At 35.3% G+C, this 15,423-nt stretch overlaps 1 protein-coding gene across 1 annotated transcript in view; it reads left to right on the top strand.

Annotated features, from left to right (window-relative positions):
- LRP12 (LDL receptor related protein 12) overlaps window positions 1-15,423 on the top strand; it is a 50,415-nt gene that overhangs the window by 20,184 nt on the left and 14,808 nt on the right. Inside the window, exon 2 of the mRNA XM_074898553.1 lies at window positions 8,841-8,897. Coding sequence (XP_074754654.1) covers window positions 8,841-8,897 — 57 coding nt within the window. The remainder of the gene's footprint in view (window positions 1-8,840; window positions 8,898-15,423) is intronic.

A 15,423-nucleotide genomic window follows, 5' to 3' on the forward strand; every position in this document is an offset into this window, starting at 1 on the left:
GTAGCATCTTCCAAATGTTTACATGATGTATCTCAGTGGTGCCGGAGGCTCTGTTTCAATATTCTGGCAGCATCTATTTCAAATTTACATGATGCTTGACACCTTGTTATGATTTATATGAAATTTTGTAAATTTTATTTTGTGTGTTGCAGCAGCATTCACAATTGGTGTAATATTAGTGAATAATATATGTGGTGCTTAATGAATCCAGGAAGAGAACTTGTGTTGCTCATGCTAAATGACTGTGGAGATTCTGCAGTTTATGCTTGAAGTTGTGGTGGAGCCTCCCTGGCAGCACTGGAGCTGCGGTGAGCAGAGAGCACACTTGGGATGTTGAGTAGCTGGAGATGTGTCTGTGTTGCCATGTCCCACAGTAGATTTGCAGAGCAAAACAAGTTATGCTGAAGATCTAACATTTGCTCTGTATGCATTTCTGAAAGGTTTTCCTTCGACTAGCTCTAGTGTGGTCCAGAGGACTGAGTACCAGTGGGAGCATGTCATCTAAAAGGAATCCAGTTTGATGGTTCCAAGGCCGCAGTGTAATGTGAACCAAAGCACAGGAAGTTTAGGCTCTGTGCAGTGAACATAGATTTGGAAACTGCGTGGCTGTGTTTTATTCATCAAGAGATGAATAAAGACCTGTTTTTCAAAAGTACCATGCAGCTACATTCATTTAAAATCAGTCCCTCTGTGAGGAGGGAAGAACAGTGTAAGAATGAGGGGGTGATACAAAAATGCAGTGTTGGACACAGTGCAGATTTTCAGCAGCACCATACTCATTGTTTTATGCCCAAGAAATAATTTTCTAAGTACAAAATGGTAGAGAATAGTTGTTGTAAACAGTAAAAATAAAAATTAAAACCTAAGTAAAACAGTTCCATTGCAGAATTGATTCTGTATTTCTTGTCTTAGTTTTCTAAATAATACTACATCACAGTTGGTCTGAAATAAAAATAGTACTATATAAAATAACAGCATTGAGTATTATGTAAACAAATTCTGTGCTTTATCTTTTTTTTACAGTGAAAGTTTATGTGTTTATTTCCTGCTTTTGTATCATAAACACATTTAAATAAGCCACTATTTCAGTATAGTTTCATCTGTTAGTCATTTTTATTCTTTCCTTAATTAAAGAAATTAATTGTGCCGTTGTAGTATTTGAGTATACAACACTTTTTCATTTCACATGAACATTTGCTTTCACTGTTTGAAATTTTACATATATTTACTATATCTACTTTGTAGCAGATGTTCTTCTGTTACAGGGATTTGGAATAAATCTTGTCACTCTGTTGCTCAGTTTACCTTTAGTAGATAATTCTGAAACATGTGTGCACAGCAATAAGGCTTTTTCTAAATGTTTGTCTATTGTATGCTTAATTTTATATTAAAAGAGATGGTTATTTAATCCTTCCCTTACCTGAAAGATAACTTACATCTTGCTGCACTGCTTAATGCTATATTACAATGGCCTCCTGAAATTCCTTTGACTCCAGTATTTAACCCTGAGGAAATATAGAAAAGAATTGCAGATAACTAGTTAACACCAAACTGTTGATTTAAAAATAAATAATATCAAATTTGTCAATAACTCTTGCAAAGATTCTTCAGCTAAACTGGAAAGTATTGATCAGTTAATGCCTAAAGTCAATACTGTCCCTTCTCATGATGCTTTATTAATTGCCTTTTGTCATTAAATATAGGAATTTATGCAAAAGCACGTGTTGACCTTTGTCAAGGAAGTAAGCAGCAGTTGGGTGTAGGACATATACTTCTGGTCAAAGATGCAGTGCACTATATAAAAAACAACAATAAAGATACAGAAATATGAGATGATTGGGGATCATGAATCCTATCTTGAGTAGTTAATCCAAATACGTATTGGTGCACAAACATGTTAATTTGATTTCATGCATATCTAGTCAGAAGATGCAGTGATTGCAAACGAAGCCATCAGAAGGCAGGAAGTAATAAATGGTCTCACTTGTAAAGGCTGTGGCTGGTTTCTGTAGGAATCTGGGAATGACACTGCTGCTTCACTTTGTCATTGAATATAGAGACATAACAAGCATTGCCTGGCTTCAGTGGACTTTGTACTCTGAGCTCTGCCACACCTTAACTTGAAGCATTTCCTGTAGCAATAATACTGTTTATTTCATTAACTGTTCTGGGAGGGTAAGTTTCAAATGCTTAGACTACTTTTTTTTTTTCTTTTCTGTGTGCTCCACTTACAGTTACTTGTCATGTAATGTTGATGTTGCACATGAGCTCTGTTCCTGCCTTCTAAGGAAGGCAAAGTCTGAATTTCTGTAGTAGCAGGGGTAGGAGAATACGTTCAGCACAGACAGAAGAGAGTACAGGAGGAAACCATATTCTCAGAGACTTTTCCAGGCTATAAAGGATGAAAAAACAAGTCTAGTCCCTCTCGTACCCTCACGTTCATTTGTGATTATAGAAAGTGGTGTTTTTTTCTCAGTTGCATGATTTCAATTTACTGTGTAGTGTTCCTCTGCAGTACAGGAGAGTTTGGCAGCAGTATGGCCATATACATATGGATATGTAGCTCTTTCCTGTTGTACAGCATTAAATCCCTGCAGCTAATGCATTTCATTCTAAATGCACAATAGTTTAAAAAATACAGGTGCAAAGTGTTCAGGAGGTGAGGAGGTTGTAAATGATGAGCCAAAAGACTGAGGAAAATCCTACCTAATTTTTTTGGCTCACTAACTGCATGTGACCCACATTTAAATAATTCAGTATGGTATTTTGGGTTACATACTGAACAAATGTTTTTATCATAGAATGGTTTGAGTTGGAAGGGATGTTTCAAGATCATCTAGTTTATCTGGAGGAGGGTGGTAGTACTTGTTTTTCTCTTGGTCTCCCACATGCCCTGCTCTGAGCTGTTACATCTTAACCTTAGATTAACTGTAGTCAGGGCGGGTAGGCAGTTAGCCTTTGCACTGTTCTCCCACAGACTTGGCAGATAGGTGTGACTGTGGATGAGCCTGACACGGCCTCTTCAGGTGGAGCTTGTTTCTGCCCCACTGTTCTTAGGTATTTGCAGGAAGTGTGGGTGGGACTGTCGACTGTCACAAAATGTGCTAGCAAAAGGGGTCGTTTCCAAGAAGCATGCTGAAATATTAGATGCATCATGGGTGTTTCCAGCTCCCAGATCTCTAAATCAAGAAGGATGTTGCTGGGTTTGGACTAGGGCATCATAGGACCGTTGCTAAGTGGCTTTTTAATGCGGTGATACATAAGGTTGTTCATGGAAGTATATTGTGAGATTCTTATTTTGATGGCATCACCCACACTTAGTTACAAGCATAATTTGATGAAGATTAATGCAAGGTAATCCCACGTGATAAGAGGCAGTGTAAACAAGTTAAACTACCCTTTGTAAGGTATAAAGTGGACAGAAATTTTGGGAGTAGGATGAAGAAAGCAAGTTTGGTCATGAAGTAAGTACGTTGTTTAACGTAAAGCAAGTTAAACATGTACCATGTAAAGGATGTTTGGAACCACATTATGTACAGGAAGCGTTGTTGATCTCATGTCCCTGATAATTGTGGTTCAAGAGAAATACCCTGTCCAGTGTGCTTATGTAGCACTCATTATGTACCACAGTACCTTTTAACTCAAGGCAGTTTAGAAAAAGCTCTCTCTGTAGCCATTCAGCTACAGCAGTTCCTCAGTTTATACCATTGTATTTATTTAGGGGGGGGTTGTAATTTGGCTGTTAAAGCTAGTAGCAGATTAATCTTGATATAGAAGAATTGAGCTTCAATGGAGATATGTGCGCATGAATTTTTTTGTGGACAATAACTACTTGGTATAACAGCAAAAATAAAAGTAACTTAAATGTGGGGTTTGCCACTATGGATTTTTGTTTTGTTGCATTTTCATTTCTCATTGAAACAGTCGAGTTAATTTCTCTGTGAAACACAATCTGGATTTAACTAGTCCCAAGATACATGATGTTCTTCCAAACAATTTATAAAATCCGATTTTACAATCACAGTGGAAAGTGTTGCATGTACCAAATTTTTGGGGTGCACTTTTACAATATTCATCACTGTGCATTTGTATTACTAGTTTTAGTCAAATGGAAATTAAAATGCAACTTTTGTTTAGAAGTCATTTGCTATCTTGACTATATCACTGTTTAGATAAACTACTTTGCCTGAAATCTCCAAGTTCTTATGTTTGGAATACAGAAGCTTGTTTAAGTGTTTTGGCTAAGGAGCAGACTTAATTATTGCGGCGGGAGGTTGGGGTGTCTGTTTTGCTATGCCATTTGAAAACTCTAAATTTGGGTAAAACTTAAAGCAGCAGCTCATTTCAGGACTGTAGGCTTAGTTTTATGCTCTGAATTTATATGCAGATAATCCTTTGATTACGATACTGATTCTATTTTGAGAGTGAGCTGTGCTGTGTAGGCTATAGGGAAGGAGCGATGTAGGGGGGTAAACACCCTAAAATCAACGCTCCTGTGTTGTGGTTAGCCTCCATGTTAGTCTGAGCATCACTGCTACTGTCTGGGTTTCAAATATATAGAATTTGGCAGCTATTTTTTCCAAGCATGTCATGTTTTTCAAGTGTGAAAGCACTCGTTTTTCTCCACACTTTCCCCTTAAGCTTTTCCTCTGCAGTTTGGTTAAAGTGTTTGCTGCTGTGACATTTTCCTTGTTGCCATCCCCACTCCCTGGCCTGTGATGAAACCCAAAAGATGCTAGTGAGTCAAATACCTTCCAAGCTATAGTTTTATCTTCCACATCGTTTTGTTCTCCTCTCCAGACTCCTTTTAGGAGTGTAGGACTCATGGCTCTTGGAGCAGCATGTTTGGAAGTGATGTTGCGAAGGTGTTGGTTTTTCGGGGGGGGGGGGTGGGGGGGTGTACTGTTTAATGTAGTTTCATGTAGACTGATAGGGACGAATGCCCCAGCCGCTGAAAAACCTGAAGTCAAGCCTAGTGTCTTGCCTGCTTCTGTGGTGAGTCATCTGTGAGACACAAATCAAAAGGAATTAATTCAAATGTTAATGGAACTACCTGTTGTCTCTTTGTCTCTGCCTGCTCCTAAGACAAGACAACATCTCAGCCTGGAGGATTTGAGTGGGGTATAAAACAACAAAGGCCAAAGGGACTAGCTTTGTGCTGTAAAAATAAAATAAAATTTCATGGATGAGTCTATCAGAATCAGTGACCAACTTTGAATGTAACCATACCTTGAACATTTGATTTTTAAAGTTATTCAAGACAGAAAGGCACCTCAGAAATTGGAGATTGTTCCATACGGTGAACACACTCAGTAACCAACTGGCTGATTTTTTTCATTGCAGTCAAGGAACCTTTAGAGGTATTACCTGCAGTGGTGGCAACCAACTCATGTGCACTTAAATAGAAAGCCATGAGAAGTACTTTCTATACTTTTTGTTTAACCTATAGATTACCAGTAGTTTAATGTATCTTGTGTCTTGCTTACTGAAGATTCTGTTGTGATTTTTTTTTTTTTTTTTAGAAAAAGCATAGGAAATACTTGTTTTTATCTTGAGCCTTGTCCATTTGAATTTAACTTATATGTGGTTGCTGAGTATATCTTAAGCTGCAGGACTAAAGTTGACATACATTTCTGTTTAATACCACTTAAAACAAGTGGTCCATTTGTCAAAAGTATTTATGAAAAGATATGAAGGAGATATGTATAATCTTGGTTACACAAATGATTTTTTTTGTTTTAAGAAGTCACCAAAAAAAAAAGGTGATGGAAGATGTCAGTTTTTGAATAACAACCTTGGTTTCTTGAAGGCAGAATGAATTAATGAAGGACTTTCTTGGTGTTTGTCTGCCAGTGCTGTGCTGTCACACATACTTAAAACAGCTCCTGTGACTGATGTGGACAAACTTTGTGTCAAGTTTTGTTTAGGTGGCATCTGTTTCAGTTTAAAATGTCAGGTTCAAGTGGGAACGAATAGTAAATATTTCTTTAAAGCATCAAGAAATATGAAAGCATACTGGTGATCTAAGAAAATTTTTTTATATACTTACACTATGCTGTATTAAATAGACGAACAGGAATTTCAAAGATAATAGTGTTCCCGTATTTTAATGGAAATTATGGATTTGTTATCCGATATATTGATATTCTAGTGGGCTCAGTTTATATGGAACCATGTGACATAATTGTTGAGATCATATAAGGATCACTGCCTAAAAATTTCATAAAGGTGTCAGCAGTTAGTAACACTTAAATGGCATCTAAGCACACTCTATTTCAGTGACAATTTCCAATAAAAAAGGAATTAATAGTCTGAGAGGTTTCTAAGGGTCATCTTTCATGTAATGAAGGATTATTGGGAAGGAAATAATTTTTAAAAACACACCTTCTTTTGATACTATAGTACTTGGATCTGAGTTGAGGCTTCATTATCACACATAAGTCCTTCTGACTAATAAATGAAGTTTGACAATAAATGTGACATAGTTTTATGTCAAGAGCTTAACTGTTAGATCATAAAGCATATTTAGATGGAAAATATTAAAGTGTTCTGGTTTTGAATATTGACTTAAGTTTTCTTAAGTCAATGTATTAATTCTAAGTCAAGGTATATACAATTTGGATGGAGTTCCCATTTTAGTACACTTTTATTGATTTATAGTTTTTGTCAATTCTTTATATATACATTGCTTTTCTTTTTAACACTTCAGTGTTATGTCAGTATTGTCATATTTTGTTATTGTATTTTTGTCAGAACTGATTTCATTAAAATTCAAGGAGTTTTGTTTTCTTGGTGTTTTTGTATAGGCAGTTTGTCTGTAATTCATATGTTGGGGGCATCAGTGGAGTGCCCAGATATTGACTGCCTTCAGTGTAAATACTTCAGTGTTTTTCATATTTCTAAATGTTTGTGAATTCCTTCTTTTCGGTCATGCTGTTCATTTTCAGTGTTCAATAACAACTACAGATGTAGTTGTATGTGCTAATAACCCCTTTTTGAAAATAAAAAAATGGTGAATAATCCCCACGGTAATTTGAAAGATGAAATACCAGTAAGCTATTTTTATTTTAAAAAAAGAGGTCGTGAAATGCGTTAATGTTTTCGTTATGTTCATGGAAATAATAGAAAACAAGACAATCAGAAATGTCCTTCTCTGGAATCAGTTACAAGTAAAATCACTTTACAGCAAAGATGGTGTTTATTTTGTAAATTTAGAGCTAAGTGTTACTGAAGACACGAAATCAGGGTGGCAATCACTGCTTAGCATCTCAGTTTATGTGCAAAATGGAGAATTACTTGGAGAATAGCTTTTCAAGACTTACAGGTATATTTTACTTTTGAAAATAGTTTCATTGGAAATTAGTTGCTCACTAATGCAATATTTGAAATAGTTTTTGTTTTAAAAACTTTTGTATTTTGAACATCGAGGGAAATTGCTACAGTGTAGAATATTTTTAAATTGAGACAAAGCAACTTGGTATGTAAATATATGCAGTGAAATTAGTACATTAAAAATGGGAAGGGGAACATCACTTCTAAGAACACAAGAATTTGGTGGTTTTTTTTTTAAGTAGATCTGCTATTTTTCTGCAAATTCTGATTATCAGGTTTCTAACTGTATTGTGTCTTTAGGAAGTAAAAAATTGCATCTTTGTGCATTTGGTGTCAACCCTGGGAGCAACTTCTGAAACATCTTATTTGTAACCACTGCAGTGGAGGAGCACTGAGATGCTTGCTTAGGTGTATATGTTTTATGTCAACTCTTAACAGTCTTTAAGCTTGGTATAGAAGGAATTTGCGTTTTCTTCATGCATTTAAGGTTCTTGTTATCCAAATATCACACTTACGTGGCAGTGCTGGTAGAAGAATTGATTTCACATGTATGAAAATCTGACGTGGCAAATATTCAATATTACAAAACTTTGAGGGATTAAGAGTTGTGGTTTTAAAGTTTTAGTGATCTGTTTTATATTATAGATTCACCGCCTATGTTCAAAAGAGTCTATTCATGAAAGTAGCACTCTCTTTGCAAAATGCCTGGAAGATTTTGTTAAAAATTTGTTGTAAAGGTTAAAAGAAGAGATGTTGAATAAAGGAGAGGAGAATGGGAGCTGTTCTGTGGGAGGAGTTGTGCACAAATACAACTTGATCTGTCACATCATGTAACAGGGCTACCTCCTGTCAGCAAACTTCAGCAGACTTTGGAAGAGTACAAAGTAGTATGAGGTTTGGAGGAATAACTTTCTTGTTCTAACGTTTGATGACCACAGGGGTCTCATTGTAGAGTACACCTAGTTTTAATGAATGCTGGTGGTGAGCTACTCTTGAAGGTAGATAGTTCCTGGTTGTATCTTAAACATCTTTCTGGATAAAGGTTATAGGGTGCAATTCATTATGAAATAAATGGATGTCTTCCCCTGGATGTCTTTTATTTGCATAGCATTTACTTAAAAATCTTGACCCAGGAGGCAATGGGGAAAATGCATTGAAATAAAGCTTTTTTTTAAAAAAATAGCATTTGATGCAAAAGTCATACAAAGTCTACCATCTAAAATACCTGAAGTTTCTCAAAACTCTTTGCTACTGTCAGTCTCTTATTCCTTAACTTTGTTGTGTATTTGTTCCTAGTACACTAATGATGCTTGTTTTTTTATATCCATTGTATAGTAACTTTTTCTCTAGTTTTTCCTCTTTTATCATAAAATGAACATAGGACCTTTAATGTTTAATATTAATTAAAATAACTTCAGTTTTGTTCTTTCTCTTCTGTAAAAGGGTATCTGAAGAATTTTTACAAATTTTATCTTGGAAATTAGCTTATTCATTATGTTTAATTTTAGGAAATGGTGCTCTTGCAGAACATTCTGAAAATGTGCATATTTCAGGAGTGTCAACGGGTAAGTCATTTTTTGTAATGTTTAAATTTCATGCATGACTTAAATAGTAAATATTGAAAGCCACCTGGTATCTTATGAAGAGATATTTGGCTATAAAAATTATTACTGCCTTTTGCAGCATGTAATAAGGAATGAAGCAACTGGAACATGGAAAAATTCTCATAAGATAAAATTGATACCTGCATGCTCATGAACAGATTATGCCTTTCTAAGTGGACTGCTTAATTATTTTTCCATACAAACATTGAACTAAGAGAAAAGTTGGTTTAAGTTGAATTGATATTTTCTTTCCACAGTAAAGTTTTTGTGAAATGAAATTTATTGAAATGTAATTTTGGACAGTGCTACTATCAAATAATATAAATCCAGGAGTTATGCGTTTCACCTGATTAGATTGAAGCAGTAACTGAAACTACTGTACACTTGACTGCACAGTTTCCTTAATACAAGAAAAAAAGAATTTTAGAAATCATGAAACTGGGAAGCCATTGAGATGCTGAGAGAATATGAGGTATAAAGGCAGCACACGTTGCTCAAAGGTTGCTACTTCTCTTCCAGTATGTTGGGTCTTAGGCATCTTCTGGACAGCAGCCACAGCTGGGACTGTTCTGTGTTAGTGATGTGACTGTATGTCCCTGGAGGCATTAAGCAATACCAGTGTATACTCTCTGTTCTTCGGATGTAAGCACTGTTACCTAAACTGCTGGTGTTATGTTTAATGATAGGATACTCAGAGTATGTGCAAATGGGGAGATAAACACTCTTCTTCAGTGGGTAGAATATAAGCCTGATTCTTTCTGTAGGGAAGCTGCCACTAATCCCTGGAAATCAAACTGAATTTCATACCCTTCTCCTAAAAAAGGAGTCAAAATGCAAACTCATACTTTTTGACAACAGCTTGCACATCTCTAGTTATCCTTGCAGTATCACTTCAAACATTACATTGCTACTTGTGCACGAGGTTATGTTTTTGGATGTGTACAGCCAGTAGATGGTCTGTTACACCATACTGCCTTCTTTTTCCCTTTCATTGTTTGCTGGTCAACGACTGGCAAAGATCTAATTGTAGAAGATCTTTGCTATCCATTCTTGTGCTGCACCATGAAGAATGCTGCTAGTTTCAACAGTAGCAATGCAGCAAGTATCATATATAGTACATTTATGTCACACTGAAAATAATAAATAACAACACAAGTATTGTTGGAACAATAGTTGCTGGAATTGGATTGTACAAGATACATAGCCTAAAATCTAGCTATGCAGCTTTCGGGATATATTTTAACAACCCTTCACTCCTTTGTTTACTGTAACACTTGTCACAGGTCAAAATACAGGCAGAAAGGCATCTGCTGTGCAAGAGGTAAATGGAATTTTGACTTTGCTTTCAGTACTTCGGCCAGCATGCTTGAATAAGCGGTGCCAGGAAGAGGAGAACACAGTGTACTTTCTACACAAGATAACAGCAGCTGGTAGATAGACCTTTAACTACGGAGAAGAAAGATTCAGTGAGGACCTCTATTCAAAAATAATAAAAAAAAAAAAATCCCATATATATATTTACATATACATACATATATATGAAGAAGTAGTTCTGGTGGTCCTGTGTTCTAAAATAGCTTTCCAGCTGGGGAAAAATAAATATCGTACTCTTAAACTTTATATCTTAATATGAAATGAAAATTTTTCACTTGGAGAGGTTTGAGATAATGGGGATGAGGGTGGTCCGTTGATGAGAACCAGAAGAAAGCATGTAGACAGACCCCTTGGCATTTTCCTTACAGTTCTTTGTATGTACACCTTCAATGTTAGGCGTATAACAAATGGGGATTGATTTAGATGGTTTTTTGAGTTCCTCTGAAACAATCTGGGTCTCCCAAACATGTTTTCTGAACTTGCAAATGATATATTTCATCAAGCATACCAACTTTATAGTTATGAGCAGAGTTTCTGTAAAATAGAACCAAAACCATCTGGCCTTTAATCTTTCTAAATCCAACTTTAACTTGGTGTTGAAACCAAGCGAGTGATTTTTCTGGACAGTTGCTACTGAGACGGGATTTAAAATGAAAAGAGTGTCTTGATGGTAGATTTCCTGTCATGCTGCCTCTGTAAGGCTACATGACCTACCTTACTAAATTATGTTTTAATAACACAGATCTCTGTGATCTTTGGTATTTATGCTTCTGCTGTATGTTATATCTGCCAAGTTACAGGTACACCTCTTATATATGAACATGCTTTTTTCTACCAACAGCAGTAACAGAATGTTGTCTCATGTATAAGCTATCACTAGAGAACAAGTGTTCATGCCTTTAAAATCTGAAAAATGGAGAAATATTTTCGGGTCTGTCTTTGGGGTGTGTTGCACAATAATTGTTACAACTGCAAAACAGATTACCCCCATCACCACCCCATTTTAAAGCACTTCTACACTGTCGAAAACACTTATTCACAGCAATTTAAAAAAAAAAAAAAAGTATAACGATACCTTTTTACTGAGCGTGTGTCTGTATTGCAGAGTAAAGGGCATTTTAAATGAAAGTCTTACATCTTGACCTGCAGGCAAAGATTCCTATGCCTTCTTCCACGGTAGTTCTCCAAATAAGACTTTCAGTGGCTCCTGAGAGTTACAAATGCAATAATTATACTCCCTATTCATGATTTAGACTTTATCACAACATTATTCTCTTTTTACTCTAAGCTGTTTTAAACACCTTCAGATCATTTATCCAGCTGTATTCATGTCCTTACCATGTCCAATATAATGCATACCTTATCATCTTGTGGTTCACATTGAAAGCTAATTCTTTTATCTTTTCAACTAATCTCCTGGCATTACTGTGAAGATAAATCCCTAATCTCCCTCTCCCTGCTTTTCTGAAGTGACTTTTTTCCTTGACATGTTGTTCACTGTTACTACAGGTACTTTACTTCTCTAGATCTTGCTACAGAATTTCTGCATGGGTTTCTTAATATTTTCTTGTTATAACTGGCAAGTTGAATATGTACTGTAAAGTTTTCATTGACTCTCTTCTGTTTACCAGTCAACATTCCATAGGTAGTTTATGGTCATGTTCTGTATTGTTGGGCAATGAACAAATTTCAGGAAGAAGGGAGTAAAAAAACATGTTGTATATGTTTTTAAAAAGTCTGCAAGGGAATCCATACACACCAAAAAAACATATGCACAGCTTATCTTCTCAGCAGGTTTTTTTGATCATTATTTTGCACCTTAGTCTGTGAAACATCTTCAGTCCTAATTGCAATATTGCAATCTTCTTAACAGAGTTATAGAAAAGTAACAAACAGAATTGGAAGTAGATTATTAATAAAATAAAGGCTCACAAAGGAGAGCATTTAAAACAGGTAGGAGATGGCTGAGCATAATTGTACCAAAGAATGTAGGGGAATTGAGAGGAATGTAGGCAGAGACAACATGCATATAGAAATGGTTGTGCAGGAGGGATTTGTTCCCACCCAGAAGTCTCATAGGCACCAGCATGAGATTTGAAAACTTCTTGGGCGTACATCACTGTGTGTCTTTGCTTCTCTATGATGCAACCTTCTCAGTTTGTTTTCTGCTTCTGCCTCAGTTGCAAATTCATCTCCTTTTTTGTCTAGCTACTCCAATTTTCATTCTGCTATTTTCTTATATATTTTTAATATTTGTAATAAATTATTCCAGTTGGTTTTCCTATAATTTTAAGTACCTACAGACATAACTGACCTGTATGAAAAATGCCTGCAGGGCCACTAACAATTGAAATTAGAAGTGCAAAGTCTCCACAATTTAGTGTAAAGATGTTTGCCTCTGTTGATACATTTCTGTTTTTCACACTTGTCAGTTGAATTGTTTTTTTGATTCTCATGCCTTCTTGATGTTGCTCATGTTCTCCGTGTTTATAAACACATTAATAAAATGTATGTTATATTCTCAAAAGCTTTAGAAGAAACATCCTATTTAAGCAGAATCAGGAATTGATTTTAAAGGGCTTGCTATTATTTTTATAATAAAGTAGATTCCCTTTAAAACTGTTCTATTTCAAAAGGTTACCCTTGATTTTAAAAATCTTTGAGAAATAGAATTTCTCTCAAAATGACAGCACTTCTGAGGTGCAGCTTGTATACACAGCTGATCTTGACTGTTACACACTTTTTAAGCAAATAGGAGTTTTCTGTTGTCTCCTGAGTTGTAAACAATTTCAGTGCATGAACATATACCAAGTGTGCAAGTTCACTTAGCTTATCTAGTTTACCTGAAGTTAAGGAAACTGTAATTCCCTTTTCAAGTCTACTCCATTTTAGCTTTTGAACCCCTACTTTCTTATATACATATTTCAGTTTGATTTTTCTCTCTTCTGGTATTGTTCAACCTTTATTTTACTACCTGTGATAATTCTTGCTTCCTCATGCCCTCCTTAGTCTGCTTCTCTTTTCCCATATTGGATGGTGCTAGAAGTGGTCATATTTTGCCCTCAGCTCTTTAGTGGAAACGGAAAAATCCATGTTCTGTATAAGGATGTGGCTGGTATTGCAAATAAAGGCCAAAAAACCTGAATTAGAGTAAAACTGGAAGTTTTCATGGTGCTATGAAAATACAGCTTTGGTTATACAGGCTTTCTATATGTGGAATTTCTTCCACTCAGACTCATGTAACAAGTAAAAGTTACTGCCTGTACTATTGCAGGGATTGGGTTGAGTAGATTATAGTTGTTAGGGTGCACTGTGCCAGCATAGGAGGCTGCAAAGCTAATTACATAGTAATTTACAGTTGTTAGCAGTGTTTGGAGGTTTCTATTCGATGGAGGCGTGCTGTACATATAATTATAGCACGCTTAAGATTTTGGAGGTGAACTTTTGTAAAATCGAATGAACATATGTTGGATGGATTATTTTTATCTTTCAGTGTAAAGTTTTTCTTTGTTAGGCAAATTTAAAAGCTTCCTTAGAGGTTCTCAGTGACAAAATCTCATATGTCAGTTTGTAAATATATAGAACGAAGTGGATGTTGTAATAGTATAAATTTCACCTAAAGGCAATTTATTTTAAGCTGAGCAGTTTTTCAGTAGCAACCAAGTAGTGTGTGGAATTGCTTGCCAACGTCTGCAAACTCGCTACAAAATGCTTTATACATTCTTCCATTTTTATGTATGTGTGTTTATTTCAAACCTGTTAAAACTGCTATTCTATTTCGACGTTTAATTGTGAATAACTTTTTTTTTTCCTTCCAGTCCCTCCATTTCTTGTCTGAACAGATGTAAAATATATTCAAATCATTCATACAGGAGCAGTGTTCCAAAATATGGTGTTAGAGCACCACCTACAGGGTTTGCTCAAAATGAAAAGAAAGTTTCCAGTGAATAGTTGATTGAATATTCAAATAAAATATCTTTCTGTATTTTCAGATTTTATCCCTAGATATTAGGATAGGTCATGTGTTCTATAGCTAAAGTATGTTAATACTTAACTTCACAGCCTGAGAAGCTCTAATAAGTAACATGTGAAAAACTATTTAAAGCAATGTTTTCTTTCAGCTGTACTTGAAAACAGTAAATTTACTGAGTTTTGATTCTAAATTTCTGTATTTAAGCTAATACAGTAAATTCAAGCATACACCAGTATTATTGTCCTTCAATCCTTTTAAGCCTATTTTTGAACACGTATTTGTTATGCCATATCAAAATATTTTTAGGTAATAATAATTTAAGAAAATAACTTTTTATTGTATTAGAACTAAACAATATTTTCAGGTCCCTGTAGTGTTGAAAAAAAAACTCTTAAAAGCTTGATTGTGGATAAAAATAGAAAGAAAAATAACCTGTGTACAAATTACATTATTACAAGTTTTGCACTATGCAGCTCATTCTTCATCACGTTTGTTCACTTCATCAGTTCTGTTTTGTTATTTTAGTCGAATACATATTCAAAATTTTTAAGAATTCTGGAAGCTTTTAATCAGGCAATGAAAATGCTTCATCTTTTGAAATAGTTCTTATGTTTGAACTACTGTGTGTAACTCTGCTACCAGTAAACTTTGAGAGCTTGCAGGTTTTGGACTAGCAGTGAGGAAACTGTAAAATAAAAGCACAGAGGGCAATTATTTTTAATGTGGTTTCTGACCTTTGAAACTTCCTCATAATTTCAAGCTCAGTAGCAAGAGTATTCTAGCCTTCCTATTTATGTGAAGGTTGTGAATATGCTGTATGACAGGTGTTGGATATAAGGCTACTAAGGGGGGAAGAAACCACCAGCAAAACAAAACCACAAAGCTAGGAAGACATTACTTGAAGTAAAATCAGTAGAGCTGAGAACACTCCAGCGAAGGGAACAAGCAGCTGAGTTAAAGCTAATACAGGAAGCTACACCTATAATACGGTAAGAATATAGATGGCTGAGTTACTTCAGTTGCATAGAATTAGTTCTATAAATACAAGCTTTCTAGTTCATTATCAGAAATACAGTTATGCAAGTTCCTCTTAGGAATAATCCCTTGTGAACCTAACTTTTAATATTTATAATTGAAGTG

The sequence above is a fragment of the Athene noctua genome, chromosome 2 (assembly GCF_965140245.1).
Source record: "Athene noctua chromosome 2, bAthNoc1.hap1.1, whole genome shotgun sequence".
NCBI lineage: Eukaryota > Metazoa > Chordata > Aves > Strigiformes > Strigidae > Athene > Athene noctua.